Consider the following 21894-nt stretch of genomic DNA (forward strand, 5'->3'; position numbering starts at 1 on the left):
GCAGGCCACTATCGATGCAGGTCAAAATGGTGGCACCGCCCGTGTACTTAAGTGGCTACTGGCTCGGCTAGTAATGGCTACAATACTTTCTTTTCTAGGTGGTGCTAGCTGCGCGCCACTTTCTTCAATTTTACTTGGAAATTGGCGCGTGTTTCAAAATCCTCGAATCTAAGCCGACCCTAGAGTTCGATGTATCGGTATTTAAGAAAAACTATCGGCCTAGATCCAAATAAATACGGTAGGTAGTAGTTTGTAAGTACTCTACCATTCCATTGTAGCAGACTCTTCAACAGCAGTTGTTATTTCGGACATTCTGCGGCTTTGGTTTGGTAGCGGTGGCATCCATTTTGTGAACAGCTGTCGTTGTGCCTTGCAAGCCTCGTATGACCCAAAGCGCGCAGTCATGACAATTATCAGTACAGCTCAATAAGGAATCACTACCTTTCAAAGTTCAGAAGTTTCAATACACCTGTTATTTTCTAATATTCCTTTACATTTCATCAGTTTCACTGGTTAGAGCACCATGTCAGTTTGTACTAAGAGTATCTGTGGTTGTGCATACTCTTTTTGCAAGAGACCAAAATCTTTGTTACTATTAAGGTCTGTTAGAATGAGTTAATTATGATAAGCGCCGTCACTTGTGGCTTCGGGAAAGAAAGGACGGGACAGAAGCCCACGCCGTAGGCTTCTTTTTCTGGCACGGCAAATATTCCAAACAAAAGAATGCTTGAATTAAGGAAAAAATTTCTGCAGAATAATGTTATTGACTGTGGCAGACATTGGGGCACAAGCATGCGGAAACAATGAGTGGGTTTAGCACCTAAAATGTGGTAATGAATCTCATAATGAACACACTTTTTTTCTCCCGAAAAATCGACACATATTTGGAGGGTGCGTTCATTACGCGGGGTAAAATTCTTGCATTTACAAACTTTGTGCAAATGTCATGTTAGGTGCCAACATGACACGGCAAGGTACTGTGGCATGTCTCTACTGGTGGAGGTGCACCCACGGCTGGTGGGGGGCGCGCCACAGTAACCCTGCTTTATAAATTGCAAACCTTTTTAAAGCGCTTTCGGCGTGCCTTTTGTCGAAGGAAAAGCGCCCTACGGAGCTCGCTCAGCTCGTAGAGCGACGCGATTGTTCTTAGACCTAACCGTGACTTTCACGATTTCACTGTCCGAAAGCGGACCACAGACGACGGCGTGTTTGTTGACATCGATGAATCCGATAGGCGAAGAATGTCCGGGGCTGGGCAACTCTTTGACCCAAGCTTCGTCAAGTGTGCGCACCACTAGGTTTCACGGTTGATTACTTCCACAACCACGCACTTGCAGCCATTACGAGAGCGGCTTGGCTTGGCTTGACTTGGCCTGACTGCTTGGCGGCAAAAGAAAATTGGCTTGGTGGCTTGCTAAGTTGGATGCAATTCAAGACTCGCGGAGCCAAAATTGGAGTTGCGTTCATTACGCGAGGGGGAAAAAGAAAGTCCAAATAATGGTACCTGTTGTGGGGGTGCGGTCATTATGCGAGTAAACACGGTACCTTTTAGCTGGCATATTTCAATTAAAGATTTGTAGCCCATCGTTAATATAGTGAAAATGAGTTTGATTTTTAGGAAAAAAAAGTTTTCATGTGACGTGGCAAATTAGCGAAATTCACTATGTGACTACTTGTATATATTGTATATATATTTTTTCTAATGTCCAGCAATTCATCTAGCCTAGATTGATGACTGGCTACAAATCTCCAATAGACCCTTCCCGAAATTCAGTCTGGCCACTTTGATCACTATCATCATTATCGGAAAAATGGCATATGTGCCATACCAATGGCGGCTTTCTATTTACTGATGAAGGAACATGGTTGAAGATACTCCTAAGCTGAGGATTCGAGGCCTATACATTCTAGACGTTAGCACGTTGCGAAACCGGAATTGAATGCAAGCGCTGCGTAAGTGTTCATTTCTCTAATTCGAGCCCAGTGAACCTGTTTGTGGCACAGAATCGACTTCGAAACCCCTTGACTTAGAACTTTATCAAGGCGTCTGTCTGGGTTGGCGCTTCGTTCTGACTGGTTGCATCGTTGTGGGAATCGAGACTGGATGAGATGATTCAGAAAAACCTGTATAGCGAAAAGTTTATTCTCGTCTGCCGTTGACATGCAAAAGTGACGGTGCCCGATAAAATACTGCAGGCTACGGGTTCACTGCCGCCATTCGTATGGCAAAAGTTAAACCGCCATTTCAGCCACCAGATGGCGCTGAATTTCGGAAAGGGTCTATTAAAATATGCCAGCTAAAAAATGGCTGATGAGTTCATTACCATAATTCAGGTAATTAAGCCACTCATTGTTTCCTTATACCCGTGCCCTGACGTCCGCCATGGGAAATAGCGTTATTCCAAGAGAGTAATTTTTTGTTCTGTGTTTTATTTTGATTTTTGTCTCGAATATTTGTTGTCTAAAAAAAATGCAGTGTATTATCAACATGCAGGGGTGGAAGCGCTGCGCCAGTTGCACCATTGTGCGCCAATCCACTTTTGCTACGTCATCCTGCTCCCAAGCGCACATATTGTGCCGAATCTAGCCAAACAAGTTTTTTTTTTTAACCCTTTGCGGTCACGTGTCGGGCCACGCCAGACGTCGAAGAAACGCGCTTCTGGTCCGGTGTTTAAAAGGGCGCATTCTTGCGCCCTTTTAAACATGCTCCTTCGCTCTTTTTTTTTTTTTTTTGCTGGATTGGTGGCGCCATCTCTTGAGACGTTTATACACTTCACTTTTGAAAGGGTTTGAGTTTTTTTCTCATAGAGGGCAGAACTAATCCTAAACAGTCTAAACAACGGAGGAGAGCGCAAATTTCAACTTCGCTGCCACGAGGGATGGCCACGTTCCAGCCATGCTCGTTTTATGGTAACTCTTTGCGTGATATAGTTGAAAGTGACGACAATTTCAGTGAAGAGGACAACTATATCCCTCCGTCAGATGATGAAGAGACGTCCTCTGCTGACTTGAGCGAAAGTAGTGATGTAGATGAAACGACTGCTCTAGACAGCAACCGCGGAGCCGCTCAGCCACAAGCATCGTCCTGGAGTTTGTACACGAACAATCTCCCGGACTTTCCTGTGCTTACCTTCAGTGTGAGTAATCCCGGATCACAAATTGGGCCCTCAAATCTTCAATCTGAACTCCAGTTTTTTAAATTATTTTTCACGGATCAACTGATTGGAGAAATCGTTCACGAAACGAACCGGTATGCGTGCGAGAAGATTTCGTCTGCGGGGAACCTCTTGCAAAAAATTCCATTTGGAAAAGCTGGGAGGACGTCACTGTCGATGAGTACTTCTCGGAGTACTTATGAACATGGCTCTGAATCTCAAGCCAGACATCAAAGAGTACTTCAGCGAAGAAACTCTGAAGAAGATGCCTTTTTTTCGACTGGTGTTCTCCCGCACAAGATTTCTGCAAATTTTCTGGATGCTGCACGTTTCTCCTCCTCCGCAAGGTCCATCAGGACAGCCGACACGTGGCAGCAAGGTGAGAAACGTTGTCAGCTACATTGATTCAAAGTGCAGAGAGCATTTCAAGCCCGGTCCGAAGATTTGCATAGATGAGAGCACCGGGGGCTTCAAGGGGCGAGTCTCCTTCGAGTGTTACAACCCACAGAAGCCAACAAAGTGGGGCCTTCGGGTGTACTTACTCATGGACTGCGCAACTGGGTATGTTTCTGCATTCGAGCCATACTACGGCAGCACTACTACAAAGAGCCTCCTCGGCCAGACCTTCCTTTCACTTGCCGAATCGTCCTTCACCTTCTCGACAGAGTGCAGTGCACTTTGCCTGGAAGGGGGTATTGCCTGTACACAGATAGGTTTTATACGTCGCCAACACTCGCCGAGGAGTTGCTTTCGCAGGACGTCAAGGTGACGGGGACTCTGATGACCAACAGAAAAAATATGCCGCAGCAGCTGAAGAAAAAGATGAAGGAGGGTGACGTAGTTGCTTACCGACAAGGGAACTCGTTCATGGCCCTTGCTTGGCAAGATAAGTGCCAAGTAACTATGCTGAGCTCGGCTCACAACCCCTCGAGGAAGGCTGTGACGAGAACTCAAGCTCGTGGTCAAACTGTGACGCTCCAGAAGCCCGTCGTCATTTGCGGCTGTACTGAAAACATGGGGGCAGTGGACCGAGCCGACCATTACTGCGCATGCTATGCCTTCTCTCGGAAATCTCTCGAGTGGTGGAGGAAACTTTTTTTCTGGATGCTTGAAGTTTCCATTGTCAACAGCTACCTACTGATGAAAATGCAGATGGACGCAAAGGGACTGAAAAGGCAGAAACCATCGCAAGCTCATCGAGCAGCTTGTCGGGGACCTCCGAGTGCGACCTAAGAAAAGAGGTCCGGCATCCCAATCCGACTGTGAAGAGCGCCTAGATGGAAGGCAGCACTTTATCTACGAGCTGCCAGAACGCAGCAGCAAGGACTGCGCAGTGTGCAGTGACCGGAAAACTAGAGGGGGCAGGAGGAGAGACAGTTTTCTTCTGCAACACCTGCAGCAAGCATCCCGGCCTCCACCCTGGACAATGCTTCGAGAAGTACCTTATATTGACGAAGTTCCGCCAGAAAACGCGAGAAAGCAGGAGCTCTGCAAAAATAAATATTTCATGTTGCCTTTGTACGCCGAAATAATTTTACGTTTCCGTGGCCCGTGCATCCAAAATAGTTTCTGACCAGAACGACCATTAAGTTGGTCAGAGTATCTGACCGCAAAGGGTTTAGGCTATATTTATTTGAGTTTTTTTTTTTTTTTTGGCCACACTGGTTTATTGTGTTGCGTTTGTTTAGGTATTTCTGAAAAAAATAGGGACTTCCAGCAAACCGTTGCCACTTACCGTGCACTACCGGAGCCTTTGAAACATGCTTTTAAACCCGCGCCCGAGTAATAGTGATCGCGGGGCGCGCGTTTAAAAGCATGCTTTAAAGGCTCCAGTAGTATGCGGTAATGTTTTAAAGGCCCTATTGCTATGAAACCGCCATACCGATGTGGTTGTGTCAACAACGTGTAAGCCTGATCTCCTGAAATGGCACATGCACAGGTCGCTTTCTCAGGGTACTCATCAGAACTCTGACAAACGACGGGACGATGCTTCGATGCATCGTTTCGTCATTCACTTAATCTTTTTTTTTTTTTTGCACAGTGGCACTGAGCATGATCGAGTGTATTTGACATACGACACGCACGCATTAAATCGCCGTAAAGTCTCTTACAAGCGACCGCCCCACAAAACTCACACATCCCGGTTTTTTTTTTTTTTTTTTGAGTGATTTGCGGTATTGGTACGCGACAAGCGTGCTCGCCGCAGGTTCTCTCGTGCTTATCGCACCGTGACGCAAATTTGCACCATCCATACTATTCGCCTCGAGATCGAACCGTGTCGCTACCGTGCGGCCGAAATTAGAAATGCGCAAAAGTGGGCATACCTCCTTGCGTCGTCTGCTACGGGCGCACGCTCAGAAGCATGGATCTCGACGACGCAAGCCCGTTTCAGGCTGAGCTCGACATTCCTTATTAAATGTTTTATGTTTTTGTTGCCGTTCCTTCTTACTAAAGGGTGTGTTGTATCGTTTCCGATGCGTAGAAATTTAGCAAAGCGATTACTATTAAGTCGGGAGCTTCCATAATCTTAGTGTGTTGGTTTGTATACAATCGCTGGTCCTACGTATTTTTGTTATCTTGCACAAACCATGGCTTTCATAAAGCATTGAATGTTGAGTGGGTCTGTGGTTTGATTAGAAAATTAACCCGACTGATCGCTATCCTTTGATAGACTAATCATTCATTAAATCCGTATGTTGATTTTTCGCCGGTCATATTGCTTGAAAGATGTTAAAACTACAAATTATTTTTACTGGTTTTATTATGTCATAAATGGCATATTGCATTCCCATTCTAAACTTCACGTTGGGAGTCCTACATAAATATGAACATGGGAAGCCTTTTAAAATGAAGAATTTTTTAAGTTATTTAAACAGTATAATCACCCTCGGTGAAATGACAAGCACGCTGAAGTGGTTTACTGTGCAAGCCTGTGTCACAAAAGAAATAAAAACGTAAAAAATATTAAAGCAGGCATTTTGTACTCCTTGTTGAGTTTCTCCAGCACAAGACTCTAATTATCCGGCAAAAAAAAAAATTGCAATTAAAGCATTGCTCGAATAATATGAAAGTTGATCGATGAACTGCCCAGTCCCGATATACGTTAGGTGAGGGCGGAGGGTGATCAGAAAGTCTCGTGAAGGTGGCTAGCCCTCATCAGTAAAAGAGTATCACTGCGGCCGATGCTGTCTGTGTCGTGGTGCGCGTCGTTTGTTGGGGTCGCAGAGTCTTCTGTGTTTGAATACAAGATTATTTAGCCTCTTGACATCCGCGGCCCTCACCAAGAAAATTGAAGCGGGTGAACCCACACTACCGAGAAAAGCATTTAATAGCAGGAACATGGCTGCGTTGCTCGGTTACACTCGTTTATTACAGTCACGGCAGACATATTAGAACAGTTTGTTTCACTTGTTTCAGTTGTCCAGCCAACCGTGCAGTTTGCAGATCTTAACTAGAAGAGACACACTCTCCTCATTGCAACACAGTAGATTTGTTCAGACTCAGAAAAACTTACCCACACTATGGCACAGTAAAAGGGCAGAGGAACTCAATAGCATGGAAATTTCTAATACAGTGCTAACTTATCTTAATTCTAAATATTTATATTACTGCAAAAGCTAGAAGTTAAAAAAAGCATAGAAGCTGCAATTTCACAGCCCGCAGTACCAGTATTATGTTATCTGGGTTGGAATTTATTTTTTTTGTTTTAATTCCCACGTTGATGAACCGAGACATCCATTTTAAAAGAAACAAATATTTAACGTAAATATTCCAGTTCAGCCGGAAACTGGCATCAGTCGTGGTGATCCATGCTTTCCAACGTCTGCCTAGAGCAGACGACGCACCCACAGAAGCTATTATATAAATTTAGGCTGCACGCTGGCAACACGATTCGATCTTCACTGAAGCACCGAACAGTACCGCATCCTTTTCCGCTAAAATTGTTTTCCCACCGATAGTATGTAACAAAATAAACGCAAGAATCTACGCCGTCTCGCGCGCGAATGTGGAGAGCCTATGGGGCGGCCGTTCTCCTATCCCCACTTCGATGATGAGGACAGCGCGACCGTAGCGCCACTGCTAGGTCGATCTCGAGGCCACTACGGGGTATCCCTTTCCATGGCATGCAAATTCCCAATTCGTTCTCGCTTTTTTTTTTTTTTTTTTTGCTTGTGATTTTTGCGCGCGATGTCGGTTCCCATGACACCCGAGTTTGAGGGGGCTGGGTTCTTGCGTCTGTATCGCAGTGTGAAGCGCGAATGCGCTGTGTCCGCGTTCTGCTGCTGTACCTGTTACAGGGGAGTTCTGAGTGAATTCCCATATACTTATTGCACTCGCGAGTTCGCCGTGTCTGGGATATGTATCAGTAATGAAAAGACAGTGAGTGTGCAGGCGAACTGGTGATAGTCAATCATGATGTTTAAAACCCAAGACTGTGGTGAGGGAAAAGTTGAGAAACTTTGAAGTTGAAGAGTTTCTGTTTCACGTAGCTTGTACCCCCCCTAACCCCCCGCACACGTGCGTGCACGCGCACACACACACGCAATTTACCTTTTAATTTCGGGTGGGCATTCTTTCAGTACCTTATGGTATATAAATGTACATAAGAGTTTGCTGGCACTTGTTCACCTATCATCTAATTTCTGAGGAAAGCAGTAACTACTCTATAAAAAATAAACATTTGGCATAATATATATTTATTTTTGCGCGTTTGGGGTGCTTTTGCTGAGACTGCTTCCGCGTTCCTCATTCGTGTAGTAAACGTAACGTATAAAAGCGATAATTGGTTGCCTCAATCATCTGTAGGGTTTCTTGTAAATGACATGCATGGCGAGTGCACTCAAACAGCAAGCCGGCGGGAAGAGGAGGAGAACAGTGGGAATGTCCCGCTGAGCAAAGCAAATTCTAAACCGTTGTGTTAGAGCGCATCCAAGCAATGCGGAGAGCAAGTCGTCTGCTTCTTGCAGAGGAGATGCGGTGACTTCAGAACGACGCCGAGCTCTGATTGGTTTTGATTGGCATGATAGTGGGTAGACCTCAGTGCTAGGTGCCTCGAGATATACCCACCGTTTTTTTTTAATCAGCCAATAAGAGCTCGACGTTTTGACGTCACGGAACCCCTGTGCAAGAAGCATATAAATTTGCGCTGTGCGTTGACTTAAGGCAAACCTTCCGCTTTATGGTCTTACATGCTAGTTTTGTCCATCAGTATTTTTTATTAAGCTCCTAATCAAGCTTTCTTGTTTCTATTTAGTCAGTGATGCCTCTTTTAGTAAGGGTTAATTAAGTGTGTATGTATGAGCAGGAAAGGTATGGTGGTATCATGAAGTTTTCAATATTTTGCATTTGTACTTATATAGAGTAGATTTGTACTCTGTTGATTATTGGAATTACTTTTGATTTGACCTCTGTTCAGAGTATTGGAATATTTTTGTTTGCTAAACAGGGACTTGAAACATTGGTATTTCCTAATGATGAACTGTAGTCAGTAGTGGACTTTATTTCATACCATACTATTCCAGCCTGAAATGGTTTTGTTTCCAACTTATGGAACGTGCAATTTACGTTGTTAAACAATGAAAATGTCTTGTTTTCATGAGGCTTAAGTTGTTTTTCTTTAGTTGCCTATGCCTACTATTGTAAATCCGTGAGAAGAACCAACCCGCTACCACCACCAGGACAGTTCTCAATGGCAGCCATTCAAATATATTTTTTGCTATGGGCTGGAATATATTTAAGGAAAGGTCATGTTTGGAAATGGTTCTGGAACGTCGCATTGAGATGTTTTTTTATTTATATTTCTTTTTGTATTTCGAGAAACAGATCTGTGCTTATAGCACCAAGCAGCTCCAAGATTTGCTTCTACTGTTACGAAACTCGATTTTTGTTGCTCCTGAGCTGCTCCAAAGCTGAACTTTCCCTGCTCCAAAGCTGCTCCAAAGGGGTATCTTTGCTGCTCCCAGAACTGCTCCAAAAGGCTGAAGCTTTCTTCCACCCCTGAACGTGTTATTTGCAATCCAGTAGCCCATAGTATAATTTGTCACATAAAGGCTGGTCCACACATCTTCGTTTGAATGTCGCCGACTGCGTTACGCCGAGATTATATAGTATTTGTTTCTACCCTTATTTGAGACCTCTACAGAGATGTCTCGGGGTACATGGTAAAAGGCACGAATGCCTGACGGAGCCATGCCACCCTTTTTGCTGCCGCCATCTGTTGGGCAGCCTCGGCCCACTTCCAGCCCGATCATGTTTTCTAATTTCTTGCTCATCATTCTTGGACCACGAGCCCGAAATAATTCTGACAAAGTTACGGGTGACCCTTTCCCACAGATTGTCTGTCGATCTCATCATTGCCGCAAAACCTTCCATCTAGTGCGGGGGGCCAGAAGCGTCCAAGCTCCGTTAGCCAACTTGGTGCCACCTCATTTCAACTTGGCTCAACATGTCGGGCTCAGGTTGGAGGTTCTGGGACAACGAGGAAAGCTGCGCGGAGAGCGAGTCGTCTGCTTCTTACGCAGGAGCTGCGGCGACGTAGACGCTGAGCTCCGATTGGCTTTGATTGGAAGGACGGTGGGTGGACCCCGATACTGGACGCCTCAACCTACTATTCATTCCAACTGGCCAACAAGAGCTGGGCATTCTGAGATTGTTGCAACCCCCGTATGAGAAGCAGGCGAACTTGCGCTCCACATAGCCGCCGAGTGTGAGCGCACCTTGAGCACCAACCAAGGCCGTGCACTTCTCCACTCCTTGTGAATTTGCGCTCGGAGAGTCGGACGCGACTGACGGAGGTGCTTTGTCACAGGCCCTGCTGGTGCGCGAGCGTGTGCTCGGCCCGGCCCACCCGGACACAGCATACTACATCCGGTACCGGGGTGCCGTGTACGCCGACTTGGGGGACTTCCCCCGCTGCGTGCACCTGTGGCTGTACGCGCTGGACATGCAGCAGCGCTGTCTGGAGCCCTTCAGCCCCATGACCCAGAGCAGCCTGCTCTCCTTCGCCGAGCTCTTCTCCTTCATGATGGCTGAAGCTAGGCCTTCAAGGTGGGTTTCTCTTGCCTGGTCTTACTTTGCTTCCATTCATCCCGAAACAAAGTATGAGATGAGGTTCCTTATTTCTTTGTATCTGTTTTGGGGGACATTATTTATGCAACCCTATCCCTGAACACACATTGTCTAAGCATTAGTGCTTTGTACAGGGTGTAACTAAAGGAAATTTATGCCATTTTCTTTTTTGTGAAAAAAAAAAAAAAAAGAACAAAAGTTTGTGCATCATCGAATGGTTACTTTCCACCCAGACATAGTGCTAGTGGGCCAGACCAGATTTTTTCTTTCTATTTTTTTTTTATCAATTTTGCCAGCCCAGTGGGGCCATAGCAGGAGTGAATGATTCAAGCACAATGCACAATTTTTCACTGAAGGTATACAACAACAATCTGTGTGCTAACTCTCTTTTTATGCAATATACTCGGATGCACACACCCAGAGTTTGTTTTTCAAAATTTGACAAAGCATGGTTGGTTTGTAACATTACATATATGTATAGGTTGGTACCTAAACAATACACTAAAGAGCAAAATGACTCTGCAGTGTCAAAACAACTGAGCACAGAAAAAGAATATATAGAAAATTCGCACAAACTGGAAATGAATCAATGTCAACTATGTCACTGGGTAGCTTGTTCCATAGGGTTATTGTATGCGTAAGAAATGATCGTTTAAATGTATTTATTCGAGCAGTAACAGGAGTCACCATTTTTTAGTGATGTAATCGTTCAGAGTAGAAGGTTCTTGATTTTAGGTATCTACAGCTATCGATTTTTCAGAGTTAAACATAAATGTGAGCGAAGAACTTAATGCACCGGCATGACCTTTTCTTGATTAGGGGTTGTAAATTTGTTGAAGTTTTAAGTCTTGTGACCGACGTTGATAGCCCGAAATCGGAAAGATCACTTGCGCCGCCGGTGATTTGGCCTCCTCAACCTCTTTATCAAGGTTTCCCTGCCAACAGTGATGTGATTGTTGCGCCAATGGCGCCAAACTGTGCCAAGGGGCTAACCCTGCTACATCCTGCTACATTTTGCCAAAATATGGGTAATCTGCGCCAAGCCGGCGCCAAAGGACCAATTTCAGTCGCCTTTCAAAGCTGAAACTAAACTGAATACCGTAATTGAGCATGCTTGAGCTAGGTGGCGCAAGCGACTGCCCGACACAAAGTACCCTGCATCAATAGTGCATGCGGTGTTCCATGGTTTTTTCCTCCGTCTCTCGTTTTGCGCTCTTGTCTTGCGTATTTCAAAACTTTTACAACGATATACGCGGGCGTGTGCGGACAATCCGACGGTAGCGTGCTAGGTACCAAGCCAGCCATGCCGTCATGCTGTGAAACGGAACCATGTTTTTGCGCGGCGGGAGTTACTTAGTGAGTTGAAGCACTCGCTCCTGAAGGCAACGGCCGTGATAAAATTATATTTGGTCCCTGCCTGCCAGTCACCGTGGTTGCGCGACGTGGGGTGTTCCCGTCCCCACATCGCGTATGGCGCTTTCTAAGCTGAAATGTAAGAACTGCCGCATGTTCATTAACATTCCTGTTCTCGTTTAAATCATACGCTACTACAAGAATCCCTCTTAACTCAGACTGCTGTGTCGAAGCATTGATTATCTAGGTTTCTCTTGGTAGGCTTTTTTTTAGAGGGACCCCGGTACGTGAAAAATCTTCCGCGAAAGAAAGTTGGTGAAGAGAAGTGAGCTAAAGCAAAGAAGGCAATGTATCATTGCCTTCTTCAGTCGTTGCACCGAGTGCTACAAGAACGTTTTGACCCTAGCTCGCGATTTCTTGCATCAGTGTGCTCAGGTTCTTTTTTGCTGTGTTTAGCTTGTACTTTGCCCTGTCGGCCTGCCAAGCACGTACCGCTGGACCATTTTTTTTGGCGTATGCTGGACAGTTGCATCGTTACATTTCGCGTACAATTTTGGGAACCAGTTGGTGACTGAGCGGAAGGGCGTGGCTTCGGTTTCGATCGAACAGCCACTCTGCTCGCGCGACAGAGCACGTGCAACTGCAAGCCTGCTGAAGTTGCCCTCATGTGCATGCGAACATGATTGCACGACAAAGGCACCATCGGGGACGCTTGCAATCTATTGTTTCACGTTTGCTTACTTTTTACAAAAGTCTGGCACGTTGAGAAACAGTAAAACGGTGGCAAGCGCTTTTCGGACTTGCTCGGCAATGCCTATAGCACTGTACACTTGTGGGATGTCTCAATGTCTCTTGGAGACATTGAAACTGGACATTCATTACTGGCCAAAGGTAAAGAGAGGCTTCCAGCAGCCTTGCAGAAAGTTTGGAAAAGCAAAAAGAAAAGCACCTGCTAGTCGTAATGCAACTTTGTCTTGTGTACAATTTCGCATTGCACTGCACTAATTGTGTGTTTCGTCAGTCGGAGACTGCCTCCATTTATTATATTATATAACTAGTCAACTTTATGCTTTGATATTTACTACCAAGCTGGTCATTGTCAAATAAATTTTAATACGTGCAGTTTGGTTCTTATTTATTTATAGCAGGTGCAATTTAACTGAATCATTGCAAAATGTGCCATGTCATTGGCATTTCAGTTACATGTTGAAAGACTCCCAAGTGGTCTAGCTTGACCATAATTTGTTTATTGTGGCGAGAAAAGTGCCCTTCGTTTGTCCAGCGCTTAAAACAAGTATTTTTATTTTTCAAAGATTATCTGCTCCAAAGGCCACTTTTGCTGCTCCAAAACACTGTCTTGGCTGCTCCAAAAGTCACTTTTGCTGCTCCAAAGCACTGTTTTGGCTGCTCCGGAAGGTGCTCCAAAATGGTTTAGGCAAATCACATCACTGCCAGGGATCCCAAGCTTTGGATGCATATTCTGGGATAGGTGTAATAATAGTTTATTTGCTAGTAGTTTAACCAGAAGTGGAGCTCTGCCAAGCGTTCTCCTAAGGTAGCACATTTTCTTCGTTGCTCGCTTTCTCATGTACTGTACGTAGCAGTTCCATTTTAAATCACTTGAAATAATTGCACCGAGATATTTATAGCTGTCGGCTTTTTCTAGCACTCCATCAGCCTCGTAATACAAGATTCTATTTTTATTCTATTTCTATTCTAATTCTATTTCTACAGGACTATTTTTCTTTGTTGAAAAATGCATGTACTGAGCTTTATTTAAGGTTAATCAGCATGTTATATTTGCAACACCACAGTGCCATGCCAGATATCTGGTCCTGAACTGATAAAACTGGGGTATAAATTACGCAGTCATCAGCGAACATCCCTATTTTCACGGGGCTGTTAGCAGCAAGTAGGGGTGTGTAAATACTCAAATATACGAATTGAATGAAATAGCAAGTTCCCGAATAATTCGATTCGCAAATCGAATTCCTAGTATTTGGTCACTCGAATATTCGGCCAAAGGCGCACCACCGGCACGGAGCTGACAAACGAGCCGTTTTTTCTCCCAATGTGTTTGACAGATCATGCGAGAAACACCTCTTGGTCCTACCATTCCACAAAAATGTAACGCACAGGTTAGAAAGAAAAAAATAAGTAACAAACGCCACAAACATTATAGCAGGCAGATTTAATCACGATCGTGACACAATCTCTAACTTTGAATCACAACCGAAACATCCCGAGAGGAATTGTTGGGAGGTTGGAATCCCACGCCATGCCTAATTCTTTTCACGAGTAAAGGAGTAAAGCCCCTCGTTTCAAATTGTAGTGTCACTGTAGAACACACTTCTCACACTCCCAGAAATTGGCGACTGCAAGATCACAGAAAGAAAACCACGTTAACCATGCCGATGAAACCAGCCGTTGTCGTCGTCGTTCGTCAAGCTTCCTGTGATGTGATTGTTGCGCCAAACTGCGCCAGGGGACTAACCCCGCTACATCCTGCTAGATTTTGCCAAAATATGGGTAATCTGCACCCAGCCTGCGCCAAGGACCAATTTTTGTGGCCTTTCAAAACCGAAACTAAACTGAGAACCGTAATTGAGCATGTGCAGGCTAGGTGGCGCAAGCAGCCGCCCGACAGTAGAGTTCCTCGGTAGGTAGCTATATACAGGAACTCTACCCGACAGAAAGTACACAGCATCAATGGTCCATCCGGTCTTACATGGCCTTTCCCTCCGTCTCTCGTTTCGCGCTCTCGTCGTCATATGAATCTCGTTTAGCGTCCTTAAGAAAAAAAAATTCAACAATAGACGCGGGCATGTGTGGACGCTCCGACGGTAGCGTGCCGGGTACCAGGCCAGCCATGCCATCATGCTGTGAAACGAAACCACGTTTTTGCGCGGCGGGAGTAATTTTGGGAGCTGAAGCACTCGCTCCTGAAAGCAGCGGCCGTGGGAAAACTATATTTGGTCCCTGCCTGCCAGTCACCGTGATCGGGCGACGTCGGGTGTTGCTGTCCCCACGTCGCTGCAGATATGGTGCATGTTCATCAACATTCCTGTTCTCGTTTAAATCATACGCTACTACAAGAATCCCTCTTTAACTCAAAGACTGCTGCGTCGAAGTATTCATCACCTAGGTTTCTCTCGGTAGGCTTTCTTTAGAGGGGGAACCAGGTACAGTATAGACCACTTACAACGTAACCGCTTATAGTGCAGGACCGGGTATAACGCGGTTTTTTTAAACCACCGGTTCACCTCCCATAGAACTCCATGTAATTACATACCGCTTAAAATGCAGGTGCGCGAAGGGAAATACCGGTTATAGTGCGGTTTTTGGCACAGCCCGCCGACCGCGCCGACGACCGGAGCAGCGAGCTCGCTTCCCTGTGCGACACTAGATAACGGCGCTGACGGCGCGAGCCACAAGCTGCACTCGCAGTGCAAGGAAGTTGCTCGAAAACGCGGGGAGAAGCGAAGAGAGAGGCTTCAGTTGCCATAGCGACGGAGGGACGCACGCACGAGTCGTTCACGTGCGTGCGTCTCTCCGCTGCGTTGGAAACAAAGAAACAAACAACCGCAACGACAGAGCAATCGCAGGTCGAGGAGAAGTGTTCGCGCGCGTTGCATGCCGGTCGCGGACCGGCTGCTTCTATTCCGCAAACATGGCGTCGGTTGTGATCGTCGTCGTAGATTGGCGTGCATCTCATCGTTCTGCGTAAAAGCGCTATCCTTGACTGTGAATTTTCGTTGTGTGTCGCTATGATAACCCAGCACGTACTAGAAGGGAAGATCCACCTACTCGTGCGGCGATGTTGTGGCGGCGCTCTCAAGACGGCAGAAACGCCCGTGTCGTCGTGTTTGTTTACTTCGACTACAGTGGTGATTTCTAAGCATTTGTGTCCTCGAACATCGCCCGGATTTCTTATTTGGCGCATTTCATGCGTGTACTAAAGTTCAAGGTATTACTGGCGCGTACCGTATGAAGGATGTGAATTTTCACGCGTTTTCATCTCCGGAGAAAATTGATTAGGGTTAGCAATCCCGAACGCTCGCAACGTCCGTCCGCAACCCGCGACGCCGTTAAAAGGCTGCGCCAGGCAAAAGCCACTCATTTCTTTAAAAATGTGTGACACACTTGAGACAGAACTCTACTAGTCTGGTGATATAAAGACTTTCCTCAAACTAAGCTTTATTTTTCACCTAACATAAAATAAATTCTTTTACAAAGGTAAGTTGTCTCATGGCATGTATTTTGGCCTGAAAAATTGATGTTTTGGTTATAGTGCGGTACCGCTTATAGTGAGGATTTTCGCGACTCCCGAGACGTAAGTTATATGCGGTCTTCTACACTGTATAGGTGAAAAAGTGGTGAAGGTAAGTGAGTTAAAGCAAAGAAGGCAATGTCTGCGTGCTGAACCTGCACAGCGCGCTTGTTTGTCTCGAGTTCAGTCGTTGCACAGAGTGCTCCAAGAACTTTTTGACCCTGGCTCGTTATGTCTTGCATCGATGCGCTCAGTTTTTTTTTTTTTTTTTTGTGTGTTTAGCTTGTACCTTGCCTTCCGGCCTGGCAAGCATGTGCCGCTGGACTGCTTTTTGTCGTATTCTGGGCAGTTATATTTTGCATACAATTTTGGGAACCAGTTCGCGATGAAGCGGAGTGGCATGGTTTCGGTTTCAATCGAACAGCCAGTTCCGCTCGCGCGACGAAGCACGTGCAACTTCAAGCCTGCCGAAGTCATCCTCATGTGCATGTGCATGTGAACATGATTGCACAACAGAGGCACCAGCCGGGACGCTTGCACAATCCATTGTTTTACGTTGGCTTACTTTTGACAAAAATCTGGCACGTCGGGAACCAGTAAAACGGTGGCGAGCGGTTTTTCGGAATAGCTCGGTAACGCATACAGCACTGTAAACTTGTGAGATGTCTCAATGTCTCTTTGGAGACATTGGAAGTGGGCATTCATTATTAGCCGAAGGCAAAGTGAGGCTTGCAGCAGCCTAGGAAAAAGCTTCAAAGCGCAGAAATGAAAGTATTCGCTAGTCGTAATGCACCTTTGTCATGAGTACAATTTCGCATTCCACTGTGGTAGCTACATGTTCCATAAGTCGGAGATTGCTTCCATTTATTATAATATGTAACTAGTGAACCTAATGCTGTGAGAGTTACTACGAAGCTGGTCATTTTCAAATAAATTTTAATATGTGCTGTTTGGTTCTTATTTATCTATAGCGGGTACATATCTATGTATCATTTAACTGAAGCATTGCAAAATGTGCCATGTCATTGGCATTTCAGTTACATGTTTAAAGATTCTCAGGTGGTCAAACTTGGCCATAATTCGTTTATTGCGGTGAGCAAAGTGCCTTTCGTGTGTTCTGCACTTAAAAAGAATATTTTTATTTTTCTAAGAACAGTTGCTCCAAAAGCCACTTCTGCTGCTTTGAAACACTGTTTTGACTGCTCCAAATTCCACTTTTGCTACTCCAAAACACTGTTTTGATTGCTCCAAAATCCAGTTTTGCTGCTCCAAAACACTGTTTTGATTTCTCAAAAATCCAATTTTGCTGCTCGAAAACGCTGTTTTGGCTGCTCTGAAAGGTGCTCCAAGATGGCTTAGGCCAATCACATCACTGCTCTTCTTTGGTGCAGATCAGAAGTGGGGCTGCCATTGTTTCTTGCACTGCAGTCAGAACTGAACTGACGTAACACGTTGAAACCCACACAGCAGTGACTGGAGAGACCTTGTATGACCAGAGCCGTATATGTAGAGAGTTTGGTCAATGGGAGGGGCAGGCAGAGCCAGGGCGTGTGGCAGACTCGGAAAGAGGGCTTGGCATGCTCTCTTGACCAACCATAAGCCGAAAAGAATCCCCTAGCGGTGGTAACGAGAAACAGTTCTGAGCCGATCGATCATCGAACGTCTATGTTTGTAAATGATTTTAATAAGTGCGTAAGAGTGAAATGGAGTAACTCTTTGTGGTTGAAAATAGGGTGCACGTGTTGTTTTCATCATGATTACGCTGAAAGGTGTAAGAAACGAATGCGCCGCTCAACTCTGTTTTGCGCGGACAGAGTGTGACCGCTCTGACGGCAGATTCCCGGCCCTCGGCATTTGGCGTACGGATTATATCGATCGTTCCGCTAGTCGCATTCTTCCACCATCATTTTGGATGAGCGTGATTGAAACATCACGTGTACCATATTTTCAGCCATTGAGAGTTACTCCAATGCAGTTATCAGGTTTGTTTCTCGCGACCACCGCCAGGGTATTATTTCCGGCTTCTGGTTGGTCACATTCGAATTTCTGAAGACGCCCTGGAACACGCCCAGCCCGCTTTCGGCCAATGGCGCCTCCTCATTTGTCTCCTGTACTTCCCAACAAATGGCCAAACTCTCTACATATACGGCTCTGTGTACGACAAGCGCTTGTACGACAGTGCTACCTACAGAAGTTTAACCATAGTGTGGATAATTTTTTTAATCACCCTCGTATTAGGTTGGTTTTACTATACACCTTTAGTCTATAGGTACATTAATGCCATTCATGAGATTTCAGCTCAATATCTTGCAAACATGGCATACATATTGCTTCAAGAACTGATGTCCTAAAAAAGTGCTCCTCTATGTCATGGGTTGTTGTGAGCTTTCTATAGGAGAGTTAATGAGAATATTATGAACGGAACTCACAGCTCCTAAGCTTAATTTCTTGACAAAATGTTTGCTGGTTTGGGTCGAAATTTAGACAGTATTATAGAGTTCCTTACACTGGCCAGGGTTATGTATAGAGTTAGGCGGCCATTCATTGGGACGACCAGGATGAAAATGAGGGATCTCCCAGATCTCTCGGAAGCATGCGCGCACAGGCTTGGTCGTCGTGTTGTTTGCTTGCTCGTGGCCGCCTTATAATTGTGCTCACTTTAAGAAAACAATGCAATTACACATATTTAAATGGCACGCATGATGTCCGAAGGTTCAAGAAGTTTCCCACCCGTCATACTTTAGTGCAAGAGCTACATTGCGCAAGAGCAAAGCGAAACATATGTCCTGACCCTGCTCTGCCATGTGGTTACTCTACTCCGCAGGCCTTCGCGGCGCCACCTGGCGCCCGTCGAATTCGCCGACGTGCTGGCTGTCTTCGAGCGGGCCGTCCTCGAGCTCCTCTCGGCGGGGCCCCAGTCACCACGCCCGCTGCAACCGCAGCCCCCAGAGGGCGTGCACCGCACCCTGGTCATTGCCCTCCAGCTGGCGGCCCTCCTCTGCCGCCTTGAACCCCAGGACGACGAGGGCGAGCGCTTCCGCCGCGCCGCGTACCGCCTGGTCCGCCTGGACGTGCGCGGCGCCAACGGCGACACCTGCCTTCACGTGGCGTGCCGCCGCGAGTCCACCTGCCTCGGGCGCCAGACGCCGGCGCTCGGCACGGTCTGTGCCGACTCGTTCCCGGCGCCCGAGCTCGTCCGTCTGCTACTCGACGTGGGCGCTGACCCCAACGCGACTGACGACGACCTGTCCACGCCGCTGCACGTTGCGGCTCGTTCGCGGCCCTGCGCACGTGCAGCAGCAGCGGCGTTGTTGGCACGAGGCGCGCACCTGGACCGCGCAGATCGGTTCGGCCGGACGGCGTTAGACTACGCACCGGCGCTGGTGGAGGGGAGTCCCCTGCGGTTCGCTGGGCTCCGGTGCCTGTGCGCGCGGGCCATCGTGCGGCAGGGGGTGCCGTTCAGGGGCCTGGTGCCCCGGGAACTGGAGAGCTTCGTGCAGTGCCACTGAGTCGGCGGCCTTTGCAGCAGCATTCGAAAGCGACGTTCCGAACTGCGGACAATCTAATGTGGTAGAGTCCATGGCGGCGTCAAAACGATTTTCTCGAGTGGAACGCTCTTCTTGTGTGAAGCGACGCAGCATCGCATTCTTTTAGTCAAGTAGGTTTTGGGGAAGTCATGATCACCTCGAAGCGACGAGATCACGTTGTGGAACTTGGGGACGGAAAATTTCCCGTGTGTGTGTGAGACTCGAATGGCGTGTTTCGGGCCACCTTCTGGACGGTATTTATAGATGGCGTGAATCTACAAATGATGTGCCCTAATTTTGGGCATGTTTTGTGTTTCGATTTAGCGTTTGCTCGTTGACGTTTGTTGGCCAGCGTCCGTCAGCCAATGTTTGTTGACCCGCAATCGTTGCCTTCATATTGGCTACTACGGTAAAGTGGAGTAAGGGCGGGAAGATTCCTAAAGATATTCTTTGCATGGAAGGCGTGCAGTGGCGATTTAATTTGGAAGACTTACAACTGCCTCGGCTTGCATTTTGTCTTTTTTTCTTAGTTTCGTTGCGTGTCTCGTTTGCAAGTTAACCCACGTGTTCTCTACTATCGAGGAGTGATGGACTGCTGTTTGTCTCGTACGATATGCATATATTTAATTGTATAAAAGCGTTAGCCGATTCAATTTGAGCGCCGGCCCGTGTCTCGAGATAAAGCCAAAAGTCTCCAACGACGGTGAGAAGAGGCAAAGACCAGCCTTGAATGGACACCCTTTAAACTTGCACTGGATACTGGAAACGATGTGGCCTCATGGCCGCATAGTTACCAGTGCACTCACTCGCATGCCCGCCGTAGGCCTATCGCGAGATCAATAAAATAAAAAATAGGATGGACCAAGCTCGTTCATATCAATACCTTTGCTTTATGCTCCTTTCTAAGTGTAAGGATCAATTTGTTGCATGCATAGCAACGGTGAAGTCAACTGAACCCATTTCGCTCGATTCACATGGTGGATTTCACTTGAGATATTGCTGTTGCAACTTCGCTCGGGGTGCTAAAAATGCATGTTGGAAGCTGCAGTGCTCAATTGCACCATGTGAATCAGGCTTTAAAAGAGTTGACATCAATTCTGTAGTTATAACCGTGGCCAAGCTTTTGAGGTAAGGAACAAAATGTAACCAGTAGCATCCTTTTTGCTGCGAAAAACAACCTGCACTGCTGAGGGTGCCGGTCAGCACTGTGCTTGGAGTATTATTCCTTCTGTACTTGGATCTCTTCGCTGTAGGGCTTTGCCACATAATATTACGCAGCATTGCTATTTATTCTACACTAGTACAAGACCTGGGCAAAGAAATTCCTGTCTAATTAACTTTGTGTTTCAAGTCGAATTCAAATGAACAGCGTCGTGAATAAGCATTGGAAATGTGCATTGCTCGATGCTTTTTCATATCGCAGAAATGTTCGATTTGATTTCCGTGCCGTGAAAATGCTTTCGGGGAATCGACACAATTTCTTATTGGACTTGTCGAGCTACCGGGTTTTGTTCAGTAATTCGCTTGCTACGTTTTGGTACTTTTCATAGAGATCTGAAGTTCCTCTGCATCGCGCCAAAGTGTAATGTCATTCTCAGTACTCAAGGTAACGCCTTGGGTACACAATCTCGAATTTTCAAAACTTCTTATTATTGCTTAGAATAACAGACCAATCTATTTAATCTTCATTTCAAACACTGACTGTGCTCGGAACTTTCATAATATTTATCATCTGGGCAAGGCTGCTTAGTTTGTTGAGTGCACTTCTCGCTGCACATTGGTGCACTGCAGGGAAGCAACACCCGCGTGTGCCCGCTGACCGGCAATCCTGATGGTGTCGAACACACGTTTGAAGAACACTGGAAGATTGCAGCGAATACGCTCTATAGTAAAGTATTTGCAAATATCAAGGGGGCTGAGGAGGGGAACACAAAGTTATGCGTCCCTGGTCACATGCCCCGGCTTAAATCCTGCTTTTCCGCATTATCGCCTCAAATAATTTGCTACTAGATCTGATCTGTGTGAAACACTGGCAATACTCTGATATCCTTCAAGTTTTCTCATGTTCGTGATCTGTTCTGGCAGCTTCGTTGAGTGCGCTTTGGTGCACTGCAGTGAAGCGAGAACCCCGCAGTAGGCATCACGATTTAGCGCATCTTGCTTCGCCGCAGCACACCTGCGTACTGTGTGGCATGCACTCCTTTAGAGCGGGATGTCGCACACGGAAACGTCGCATAAAAGAAAGAAAAAATTGTTTAGTGAGCATTAATGTTACAACCATTCAGGAAAAAATATCCGCTGTTTTAAAGAAATGTACAACACCGCATTGATATTGATGAATCCGAAAGTCAGTGACCTCGCCGACTCCCTCCCCCCCCCCCCCCCCCCCCCCTCGGAAATTTCGGAGGGGGAGAGGGTGCGGCCTTTTCGGCCACTTCAGTGCCTTGAGCTTCATAATAGATTAATTTCTTTTCCTTTTTTTAATTATGTTCTCCTCGTTTTCCTCTAGATATTTCCTTCC

At 46.3% G+C, this 21894-nt stretch overlaps 1 protein-coding gene across 2 annotated transcripts in view; it reads left to right on the forward strand.

Annotated features, from left to right (window-relative positions):
- LOC8043645 (protein fem-1 homolog CG6966) overlaps positions 1 to 20235 on the forward strand; it is a 40744-nt gene extending 20509 nt beyond the window's left edge. For both annotated transcript variants that reach the window (XM_029992791.4, XM_029992792.4), the window contains 2 exons: positions 9964 to 10202; positions 18671 to 20235. In XM_029992791.4, coding sequence (XP_029848651.2) covers positions 9964 to 10202; positions 18671 to 19355 — 924 coding nt within the window. In that variant the 3' untranslated portion in view covers positions 19356 to 20235. The remainder of the gene's footprint in view (positions 1 to 9963; positions 10203 to 18670) is intronic.
- Positions 20236 to 21894: the final 1659 nt, after the last annotated feature.

Source organism: Ixodes scapularis, unplaced genomic scaffold (assembly GCF_016920785.2).
Source record: "Ixodes scapularis isolate PalLabHiFi unplaced genomic scaffold, ASM1692078v2 PGA_scaffold11__112_contigs__length_91849675, whole genome shotgun sequence".
Lineage (NCBI taxonomy): Eukaryota > Metazoa > Arthropoda > Arachnida > Ixodida > Ixodidae > Ixodes > Ixodes scapularis.